This window comes from Eptesicus fuscus, chromosome 24, assembly GCF_027574615.1.
Source record: "Eptesicus fuscus isolate TK198812 chromosome 24, DD_ASM_mEF_20220401, whole genome shotgun sequence".
NCBI lineage: Eukaryota > Metazoa > Chordata > Mammalia > Chiroptera > Vespertilionidae > Eptesicus > Eptesicus fuscus.
In genome coordinates this window covers 17,745,328-17,757,425 of record NC_072496.1, presented here as the reverse complement: position 1 = coordinate 17,757,425, position 12,098 = coordinate 17,745,328, and the positions used below count along the sequence as shown (strand labels likewise).

General features: G+C 47.0%; 1 protein-coding gene across 1 annotated transcript in view; it reads left to right on the top strand.

Annotated features, from left to right (window-relative positions):
- LOC129148280 (ankyrin repeat domain-containing protein 26-like) overlaps positions 1–12,098 on the top strand; it is a 40,723-nt gene that overhangs the window by 1,527 nt on the left and 27,098 nt on the right. Inside the window, exons 2-4 of the mRNA XM_054713010.1 lie at positions 2,739–2,916; positions 3,434–3,571; positions 10,447–11,373. Coding sequence (XP_054568985.1) covers positions 2,739–2,916; positions 3,434–3,571; positions 10,447–11,373 — 1,243 coding nt within the window. The remainder of the gene's footprint in view (positions 1–2,738; positions 2,917–3,433; positions 3,572–10,446; positions 11,374–12,098) is intronic.

Sequence of the window (12,098 nt, the reverse complement as noted above, 5' to 3'; positions counted from 1 at the left end):
CTCCACCGGCAGCCACCAGTCACAGCCCATCAGCCCCAGTCGCAGACAGGAAGCTCCCTGCCAGCAGTCCAGTGGGGACCAGTGTTGCGCCGCGGTGGTGGGTGTCAGTGGGCATGCTACAGACATCAAATCATTGCCACCGAGGCCACCCCCCCCCAACACACACACACTCGCAAGTAGTATGGTCCAAGGGGTGACTCCTAAGGCAAGGCTCCCATGGCAGCTGATGCTCACCATGCCAGGTGAGGAAGCCAGACCTGAAAGCCCAAACCCCCGGGTACCTGAACTGCAGGGCGTCGTGGGCAAGGGCCTTGAGGAGGCCCCAGGACAAGCATCTTCCCAGAGGCTGTGCAGAAGGAGGGGAGGAACCTCTATCTAGAGGCTGGGGTGAGGGATGCTGGTGTCTGTGCAGACCAAGACAGGGCTGAGGGACCACCCCCCCCCCCCGCCCCAGCACCCTCGTGCATGAATTTCGTGCACCAGGCCTCTAGTATATACATAATACCACATCCTCTTTATTTGCTTATCTATTGGTGAGAACTTTTATATGTTGCTATTGTGAATAAGGACATTTATATATGTTGCCATTGTGACTAAGGTTGCAGTGAACATGGGAGTGTAGCTATCTCTTTGAGGTGGTGATAAAAATGTATGATTATTCTATAAATGTTTTTGTTATGTCCATGTGGTCTAATGTTTGTTCAAGTTTAGCATTTCCTTATTGATTTTGTGTCTAGATAATCTATTCATTGCTGAAAGTGGAGTATTGATGGACCCTGCTATTATTGTATTGTTGTCTATTTTACCTTTAATTCTGTTAGTGTTTGATTAATGTTTTTAGGGGAACCGATGTTGGGTGCATACATATTTACAATTGTTATATATTCTTCATGAAGTGATCCCCTTATAAAGACCTTCCTTGTCTCTTGTTACAGTTTTTGGCTTAAATTTTGTTGTGTCTGATATAGTATAGTTATAGCTGTTCTTTTTCGGATTCCACTTGCAAGGAATACCAATTACAACTCTTCACATTGAGCCTTTAAGTGTCTTTAAGAATGAATTGTGCCCTGGCCTGTATGGCTCAGTTGGTTAGAGCACATCAAGCAGGCCTTCAAACCTCAGAGGGAAGAAGGGGGATGGGTAGGTAAGAGATCAACCAAAGGTCTTATATCCATGCGTATGAGCATGACCAATGGACACAGACAATAGGGGGTGGGGGCATGTGCTGGGGGGGCAGAGCGGGTGGGTGGGCAGAGGTCAATGGAGAAAAAGGAGACATAAATAATCTTTCACAGTAAAGAATTTTTTAAAAAAAGGATGAATTGAGTCCTGGCATGTGTGGCTCAGTTGCTTGGAACACCATACCTTATATCAGAAGTTTATAGGTTTGATTCCCAGTCAAGGAATATACCTAGGTTGTGGGTTTGATCTATTGTCAGGGTATATATGGGAGGCAACCAATCACTGTTCTCTTTCACATTGATGTTTGTCTGTCTGTCTGTCTTTTTCTCTTTCTATTCCCCTCTTTCTAAAACCAATGAGCATATGCTCAGGTAAGCATTACAAATTTTTAAGAAAATGAATTGAGTCTCTTGTAGGCAGCATATAGTTGATTCTTATATAATCCACAAAGACATTCTATGCCTTTTTTTCTTTTTTATTGGATTTATTGAGGTGACTCTAGTTAACAAAATTATACAGGTTTCAGCTGCACAATTCTAAAACACAGCCTCAGTACACTGAATTGTGTATTCACTACCCCAAGTCATTCTATGCCTTTTGACTGGAGAATTCAATCCATTTATGAAGTAACTAGAGGCCCCATGCATGAAATTTGTGCACAGCAGTGTGGTCCCTCAACCCGGCCTGCAACCTCTCCAATCTGGGACCCCTTAGAGGATATCTTACTGTCAGTTTAGACCCGATCCCACATGGATTGGGTCTACACCGGCAGTCGGACATCCCTCTCACAATCTGGGACCACTGGTTCCTAACCACTCACCTACCTGTCTGCCTGATTGCCACTAACCACTCTTCCTGCCTGCCTGATAGCCCCTAACTGTTCCCCTGCTGGCCAGATCTCCCCTCACTGCCCTCCCCTGACAATCTGGTCACCCCTAACTGCATTCCCCTCCAGCCTTGTCGCCCCTAACTGCCATTTCATGCAGGACTGGTCACCCTTGACTGCCCTCCCCTGACAGCCTGGTCGCCCCTAACTGCTCTCTCCACTGGCTTGGTTGCCACTAACTGCTGTCCCCTGACAGCTTGTTACCCCCAAATCCCCTCCCCTTCTGGCCTGGTTGCCTCTAACTGCACTCCCTTGCCCACCTGGTTAGCCCTAACTGTCCACCCCTGCCGACCTGGTTGCCCCTAACTGACTCTACCTCGGCCCTTGCCACCGTGGCTTTGTCTGGAAGGACATCCAGAAGGATGTTTGGAAGATGTCTGGTCTAATTAGCATATTACCCTTTTATTAGTACAGATTACTGCAGGTAACAACTCACTAATGCCATCTTGTTTTCTGGCTGTTTTGTAGTTCCATCATTCCATTCTTTTTCTCTTCCTGCCTTCCTTCGTGAATTGAAGATTTTCCATAGTGTGCTTTGATTCCTGCTCTTTATCTTTTGTGAATCTGCTAGAGGTTTGGCTTTGTGGTTACCATAGGTTTACATAAGACATCATATGAATATAACAGGCTATCTTAAGTCCATCACAGCTTTGGTTATATTTAACTGCAGGTTTACCTTAGAAGAAGAAAAAGAGGAGAGACCAAAAGTTGATCTGTTATATGAAAAAAATAGGGTGCTGTTAAGAAATAAAGAAGAGCACTCTATTAAAGAAGTTGAAACGAACCCATATTTTGAAACCACCATTAGAACACAAGACGTTGTATCAGAGGCTATAAGAGAGAATGAGGTAAATTTATCTTTGGTAAAAATTTCTTATTTCTTACATTTTATCCATATTTATATCCCTTTGATTTTAATGTATATTATTATGTTTAAAACAAATCATAAAATGGTATTTCATTCAAAATGTGAATTATGACATTTATGACTAAAATTATTAATTTATAATTATCCTTGGCATCTAACAGATACTCTATAGTTTCCAAATGAAGAAATGGGAAGTAAATTGAGCCTAATCATTAACATAAATGTTAATTTTGGCTTTTAAATAATGTTAACATACAAGTTAAATTGCTTTGAGACTGTGATGGAACTACTCAAATGTTGATAAATAAATTTTATTTCAGAATACTGTGTTTTTGCTCTATGGCAAAAATACTTAAAATTTGACTTTTTCATGGAGAGGAAAGATCCTTGTGCTTAAACAGGCGACTTCCTTTTCACAGTTTTTTAAGGTACTGCTCTTAAGCCTTGGACTTTTTTTAATAGTATGAGACCAAAATCTAAATGAAATGTGTCCCTAGGTTATAGAAGAGCAAAATTACACTCAGAGCCAACTTTCTCAAGAACAGAACGCCAGAATATCACAAGATGGAATTCTGACCAAACACCTTTGCAAACCAAAAGAGATAGAAATAACTCATAAGAAAATGAATTATAAGGTACTTTATTTAGACATTTTCAAGTGTGTGTGAGTATGTGTGGGTGTGTATATATTTAAGAAACCAATAGTTTACATATAGAAACTATAGAGAATTTAAAAAGCATGTGTGTGTGTGTGTGTGTGTGTTTGTGTGTGCATGCGCACATGTGATAGGGGTGACATTTTGGGTCCATTGGATAAAACTAGTGGCCCAGTGCATGAAATTCATACACATTAAAAGTGAATTAATTAGAGAAAATATTTTAATATTTCTATTTGCCCTTTCTCTGTAATAGAAGTGTCTGACCGGCCCCACCCCCATTAGGAGACACCCCCGGCTCCACCCCCATCAAGCCCAGTCTGTGGGGGACTCAGCCTCACATCCTGGCACCAGGGCAGGGGGCAGGGCCTCAGGTCCCCAAGCCCCAGTGCCAGGATGCAGGGTTCAGCCTCAGGTCCCCAGGCCCTGGCCCTTGCCAAGCAGCTTCACCCAGACCTACCACGCCATGGGACCCATCAATGCACCTTCTGGTGACCCATTGTTTGGTCATTATGGATGGAAGTATAGTCATGCCTTTAAGCATGCACATTCATTTTCAATGCCTGATTTGTCTAAGTTCTCTAAATTGCAAAATAATCTTCGATCTTCAGCCAGATAGCATCATAATGCCGAGTTTGTTATATAATGACACATACCATTCTCTCCACTCAGTATTGTTCATTTGAATGGATTAAATATTTATGACTCATATGATAGACACTGCTGCTTGCTCTTAATAGAGGAAGCATTAGCTCATTACCTAATGCCATAAAGTGGTTTAAATGGAATATACTGACTTGAAGAACATAAGGAAAATAACAAAAAACAAAGTTCAGTGCTGTGGACAGCAGAATCCTCTCCCTTTCCCTTTGTGATTTTATGCTTTTCCCAGGAACCTATTTGGGCTCTGTCTCAAAATCAACACAGAAGACAAAATCAGATGCTGTAATCTGCATTGTATAGTGCCATTTGAGTACAAAGAGGTGTTTTTCAATCTTTACTTTTTTTTTTTTTAATCAATGCAGCTGAAACTTGCTTCCAATGTTCCAAAAGCCAGGCCAACATGGCTGTGTGGACACACCTTTGCTAGGTGCTGTCAGGCTTCAGGGCTGGGGCAGGGAACATGCCAGGTGTTGTGGGACACAAATCCACTCTCCTCTCTACATAGCAGGAATCTTTTCATTATGAAATGCAAAGCACCAGCCACTTTCCATTACCCCCATCCCCAGCCCTCCTAGCCCTGAGGCTTAGGAAGGGGCTGGGAGGATATTTACTCTCAGCTCTTTGATTTCTCTTATTCAACTGAGCCCAGTGACAGCTGCTTCTCTGAGCACAACGCCAGCCTCTCAGGGCTAGCCACACCTGGAAGGCAAGCAGCAGAGCTGACCAGGGGCTTTGACCAAGACTGAGCACGCAGGTCACAGCAACCTGGGCAGGTGGGCTGCTCCCAAAGACGCTAGGCCCCTCCCAACTCCGCACCTCAGCTCCCTGCTCTCCCCCTTTCACCCACAGGCACCACCAGCATGGTGTGCCCCGAGGCTTGGTGTGCAGATGCCAGGGTTGCAGGTTCAAGATGCTCTGCCTCCTCCTGGCACTTTGAGCCATAAGTGCTCGCAGGGACCTTTCCACTGGGTCTTGGTCTTTGGTCACTGCTGAGGCTTTCTGGACTCTCTAGGCCAGGGACAGCCAGGACCTTTGGCTCTGATCAATGCCCTGCCTACAGCCTGCCTATAGTACCCCCAGCTCCAGGAAGGTGTGGGGGCGTGGCCAGCCTGGGTGAGGGGCCTAGAGGGAGTGTGGGGGGTTGGCTAGCTGCCCCACACTGATCAGGAGTAGGGCTGGAGGAGGGGCTGGGCAGGGCATTAGGAACTGAGGATTCATTTGCATATTACCTCTTTATTATATAGGATGATATTGTTAATTCAAATCCATTTGTCTCTCACAGCCAAGTAGTGACATTTACAATGGCCTCATTCAAAGGGGAGGCTTTAATATTTTCCATTGTCCATGATCTCAAAGGTATTGTCACTAACAACAGATGTTCCAAATTTGGGCAGTGATTTTATTTTCTTGATGTATCAGTAGAGAGGTTAGTTTTCACTTCCATTGATGGAATGGAGGAGGGTATAACCGGTTCAGAGATAATATTTTATTTTATTTTTTTAAAAATTTCTTTATTGATTAAGGTGTCACATATTTGTCCTCATCCCCCCATTCCCATCCCCCCCTCCCCACGCATGCCCCAACCCCCTGTTGAACTTAACCATTGGATAGGCTCATATGCATGCATACAAGTCCTTTGGTTGAACTCTCCCCCTCCCCCCACCCTCCCCTATCCTCCCTCTGAGGCCTGATAGTCCGGTCGATGCCTCCTTGCTTCTGGTTCTGTTCTTGTTCCTCAGTCTATGTTGTTCATCATTTCCTCTAGATGAGCGAGATCATATGTCACTAGATATATACTTATGAGAACTAAATGTGAGACGAGCAATAATAGTTATGCTGACAGGCAAATGAATCAGTCTGTAGTGAGTTTCTTTCTGGACCAACAGTTCTTTTGAGACCCAATTTCAATGTCCACCAGTTCCTTATTTGTACATGTCAGCACTGACCCCTCAGCTCTGGATGGTGGACAAATGGTAGTAACGGAGGTCCGACTCCCTCTGGTTTGGTCTCGGCCGGACCCAGGGGCACGGCTTCACCCGGACTAAGGGGCACGTGGCCTCGCCCGGATCTAGGGACACATGGTCTCACCCGGACCCAGGGACGCTTGGCCTCTCCCAGGCCCAGGGGCACGTGGCCTCACCCGGGCCTAGGTGCACGAGGCCTCACCCGGATCCAGGGACACATGGTCTCACCCGGACCCAGGAACGCTTGGCCTCTCCCAGCCCTAGGGGCACGTGGCCTCACCCGGGCCCAGGTGCACGAGGCCTCACCCGGATCCAGGGACACATGGTCTCGCCCGGACCCAGGGGCACGTTGCCTCTCCCAGACCCAGGGGCACGTGGCCTCACCAGGGCCTAGGTACACGAGGCCTCACCCGGATCCAGGGACACATGGTCTCACCCGGACCCAGGGACGCTTGGGCTTTCCCCGGCCCAGGGGCACGTGGCCTCACCCGGGCCTAGGTGCACGAGGCCTCACCCGGATCCAGGGACACACGGTCTCACCCGGACCCAGGGACGCCTGGCCTCCCCCAGACCCAGGGGCACGTGGCCTCACCCGGGACTAGGCGCACGAGGCCTCACCCGGATCCAGGGACACATGGTCTCACCCGGACCCAGGGACGCCTGGCCTCCCCCAGACCCAGGGGCACACGGCCCCACCCGGGCCTAGGTGCATGAGGCCCCACCCGGATCCAGGGACACATGGTCTCGCCCGGACCTAGGGGTGCGTGGCCTCTCCCAGACCCAGGGGCACTTGGCCTCACCTGGACCTAGGTGCACGAAGCCACCCGGACCCAGGGGCGCGTTACCTCTCTCAGACCCCTGGTCGCGTGGTCTCACCCGGATCCAGGGGCGCACGGCCTCACCCGGACTCGGGACCCAGCCTTACCTGGATCCAGGGGCCCACGGCCTCACCCGGACCCAGGGTTCAGCTTCACCCGGACCCAGGGGCACATGGCCTCACCCGGACCCAGGGGCACGTTACCTCTCTCAGACCCCTGGTCGCGTGGTCTCACCCGGATCCAGGGGCGCACGGCCTCACCTGGACTCGGGACCCAGCCTTACCCGGATCCAGGGGCCCACGGCCTCACCCGGACCCAGGGTTCAGATTCACCCGGACCCAGGGGCACATGGCCTCACCCGAACCCGGAAACCAGCTTCACCTGGACCCAGGGGTGCGTGGCCTCACCCAGACCCAGGGGCGTGAGGCCTCACCTAGACCCAGAGGCGTGTGACCACACCTGAGCCGAGAGGCTCGCAGCCTCGCCTGGACTCGGGTCTCAGCGGGGTTTCGTCTTCTTGATCCCAATTCCTGTTGGTCAATTCCCTCTCAGCAATTCCTTCGGTCATTTTCTCAGAGCTCCAGGGCAGCTGCCGCAGAACTCGTTGGGCGGTGGGCTCGGCAAGGCTCCAGTGTGCCCGTTGCACGGCGGCGGGCTGGTCCGGTGTCGCTGCGTCGGCCCTTGGGTCTGCAACGGTGGCCGGTTGCCGAACGTGCGCACCTGGCCGCTTCGGGGCATTGAGATTCTTGAAGGACTCGGAGGTCAGCAAGCACGGAGTCTCCCACCCCATGTCTCCCAGGGGCTCGTCTGTCCGTGCTCGGCAGCGAGTGGAGCCGTCCCCTCAGCCGGAGACCGCCGGGGGAACTGCGCCGAGCACGTTCCAGGCCGCCATTGTGTCGCCTGAGCCATAGTTCTTAAAGTGTGGACTTTGGGTCACCGGCATCAGCATCATCCCGTGTACCCCTCTCTTTTATTCTAGTTGTAGAGCATCTGCTCAGCCAGCCCCCCGGTGGTTCTGGCTGGTGTCTGCTCTGCTCTCCCGTCGTAGTCTCAATATTGTTGTGGTAGGCAACAATCAGGCTGCCGCCCTATGTCTCCATCTTGGTCCTCCTTTGTACAGTTAAGTCTTGATTGTTGTTGGTGTCACTGGGAGGAATTGTCCTCCAGGCCAATTGGCCATGAGGACCCTCTTTGTCTATATAGGAAGAGTTGCTGTGCAGGAGACATGTTTATGGGCCGGGTCTTGATGCAGCAATGCCTTGGCGCTCACTGAGTCTGCCTCTAGAATGCCTCCCTTATGCGAGTGGTTGAAATCTGGTGTCATCTCACACCAACCACTAGATGCCCTCGTTTCTGGGTCTCCAATGTAGTGTGGGTCAGCCACTACCTGAGGCACTCAGTAGGAAAAAGCTTCTGCTCAGCTTGGCTGGGGCGGAGCTACAGGGTTGAGCCTACAACCTTGGCTTCCTGTCAGCCCCACCCTATGAGGCTCCTGCTTCTGTGTCCCTCTGTATTCCTTGCAAACACCTCTGAGAGAAACGCGCCCTGGAGTTTCGCCCACTGCCAAACAGTCCAGTCCCTCCCCTAATGAATCTGGACTCCCAGATTCTCGCCTGGAACTGGGTTTCAGTGTAGTTGGAACTGGGTCTCAGCGCAGTCTGGCGCCCCTGTCTCCTTCCCAGCAGGGCCACCCAGTGGCACAGGCAAAAGTCCGTCCTCTGCGTGCCTTCCAGTGCGCGTGTCTGGAGCCGCCGCTCCTCTGTGCCTCCGCCACCACAACCCAAATTCATTCCACCCGGGGTGTGCCTGGCTTCCCAGGGTTTCGCCCGGAACTGGGGTTCAGTGCAGTCGGAACTGGGGTTCAGCACGGTCCTGAGCTTATGTCTCCTTCCCGCTAGGGCAGTTCAGTGGCGCAGGCAACAGTCTGTCCTTTGCGCCCCTTCCCGTGCGCACCTCTGGAGCTCTGCCTTCCGCTGCTCCTCTGTGCCTGCGCCCCACAGCCCAGATTCATTCCCCCAGCCTGCACCTGGCTTCCCAGGGTTTCGCCCTGAACTGGCGCTCAGTGCAGTAGGAGCCGGCGCTTAGCGCAATCCAGAGCCTTTATCTCCTTCCTGCCAGCGAACGCCGGCCAGGCCTTCAGCTGCCCCTTCCTCTCTGGCTCCATCCTCCCCGCAGGCGCGCATGCTCGTGTCTCCGCCCGTTTCTCCATACCTCAGGCTTTTACGGCTCCCCCGATTGTCCCTGTGGCCTTCTCCTTCCCCCCAGCTGTGGGCATTTCAGTCCGCCAGCTCTCCTGTGGTTCTGGACGATGTCCGTTCTGACCTCTAGTTGTGCCTTTGAAATTGTTGTGCCCGGCTGCAGGTTAGGTGTTTAACCTATGCCGCCATCTTGGTTTCCTCTCCCAGAGATAATATTTTAGATGTCATTCTTCTACTTTTGAGAAACATAACAATTTGTTTCTAGTAGTATCCCATTTTAATACAAGGGGCTTCTGAAGAGAATGACAGGCCATGATATATACTTAGTGATAATTTATCGGTAGGTATTTTATTCCTGGTAAAGTAGCTCAGTGTATTTCCCCCGCTTTTCACATTTATTACTACTTTAAACATCATGAAGAAGAAATAAAAGTTGTTCTGTTACTACATCAACAACAAAATCTCATGATTTTCTAAGAAGAGCTCTGTAAATTTTATCTTATTCATCATTAATTTTTTGAAACATAAGCTTCTTTTGTGTTTTATATCCACATTGGAGAATAACTATGGATTGGTGCAAGAGCATGAATTGTGGAGTCTGAAAACCTGGAAAAAATCCTGAACTTGCTTATCTTTATAAGCCCTCCATTCTAGATTGCGATAACTGAATGACTTCATTGATGGATGTAGGAGTGCTTAGGAAAATGCTTGGTTATTAATTATTAGCAGAGGTAGTTTTTATAACTAACTATGAAAGTATTAGAAAATTGGAATATCTATGGATTAATATTGGGGGCAATATAATTTTAGGAAATTTAGTTTATCCTAATATAAGCATGGTTAATACTCTTACTGTTGGATAGCTATATGTTCAGACTGTAATCTCAATTTATAAGTGTAGAGTTATTAATCTTTTACTTAAATGCATTCTGGGCTTGTGATAATTTAGAAAAACTCTCCCTAATTCCGAGACTCTTAAAATTCTCTTGTGATTTTTTTCACTTAAAATTCATAATCTTATATTAAATTTTTGAACTTTGGAGAATTTATGCTTGGATAAAGTTAGAGGTTAGGATCCAACTATATTTTTCCAGTGGGATATGCACTTGTTGCAACCTTTTATTATAAAAATAGGTCATTCTTTAGTTTCAGAGGCTATCGTGACATGTCATTTCAATGTTTTAGCTAAAAACCTCCTTTGTATTACTTAGGTTTCTGAGAGTTCTGACAAAGAAAAAAGTCTATTGCATGAAAACCGCATGTTGTGGGAAGAAATTGCCAAGCTAAGACTGGAAATAGACACATTAAAAAATCAGACCCAGGAAATGGGAAAAAAATATTTTGAGGACATTGCAATTGTCAAAGAAAAGAATGACTGTCTTGAAAAGACAATAAGAGAAGCAGTATTTCAAGACAATGCGCAGCTTGAAGTTCTGAGAGCTGAACTTATAATGCTAAACTCTAAACTGGAGAATGAGCAACAAAAAAGAGGAAGACTGGAAGTAGAAGTTGAATCATACCAGTCCAGACTGGCTGCTGCTGTACAGGATCATGAGCATTGTCAGGCATCAAAAAGAGACCTACAACTTGCTTTCAAGAGAGCACGAGATGAATGGCTTTGTTTATGGGACAAAATGAATTTTGATATGTCCAACCTAAAACAAAACAATGAGATTCTTTCTCAACGACTTTCTAAAGCAGAAAGTAAAATCAGTAGCTTAGAAAATGAGCTTCATCACACCAGCGAGGCTCTCCAAGAAAGGACATCGGTTTTAGAAAGAGTCATCAGTCAAAAACAGTGTCAACAGGAGGAAACTGAACATGTGTATCAAGAGGAACAAGGAAAAGTGGATAAAGACGTTGGAAAGCAGAAATCCTTACAGGAGAAGCTATCTCATCTACAGAGTATAAATAAGTTGCTCCGACAGCAACTGGACCAGGCTCACAACAAAGCTGACAGGGAAGGAAAGACAGTAATTAACATCCAAGATCAGATTCAGGATAAAATAAGCATATTTAATGCTGAAAGTGTAAAGCAAATTACTATGCTGAATGACAGAATTAACAAGTTAATCAATGAATGGCATCATTTTAAAGAAAGAATACATCGGTATGAAAATGATAATGTAGAAAGAGATGTAAGTATCCAGACAAATAAATAGTTTTCAAGTTTCCTAAGAGAAAATTCAAAGTAACATTTAATGATGGCTAAATGTTAAATCTAGTTGAATATTAAAAATGTATAGATTTTAAGCTCTATCAGCTTAAAAGCAGACATTGTATCTAGCAAATGAACATTGGACCTAAGAACGTTGTTTTTGTTTTTTTTTTGTTTTTCCTGAGTATTTATTACCGTTATTTTTAATATAATTTATTTAATTATAGTTTTTCATTCATTTTTAATAATGGCTGCAAAATTCCTGAAAATGTAACCACAAGGTCTGACTGAGCAGGCTCTGGCCTTCATGGTTCACAGCTACCATATTCCCAGTGTTTACTACTCAAAAAGTGCTCAATGCATATGTGTGGGAACAAAGTATAACCCTGCAGTGACCTCACTCCTAAGCATCTGCTAGTCCAGAGGCCATCTAGACTCTCCTGCAAAAAGATTTTCCTACAGATGGAAGTTTTGAAACCTACAGAAAATACCTATATCTTTCATAAAACACATTATCTTTGAAAAGGGGGTGGGTTTTTAATTTGTAGTATCAGCTCAAATGTAAGAAACTGTCTGATAAATTCTCCTTGAGGTATTTATTCCACAAAAACTCTTCGGCCCTGGGAAGTTAATTTGAAATCTGTCAACAGTCTGATTTGCTTTAGCACCACTGTGGCATTATTCCCAGGGTGCTCCTTAGTTCTG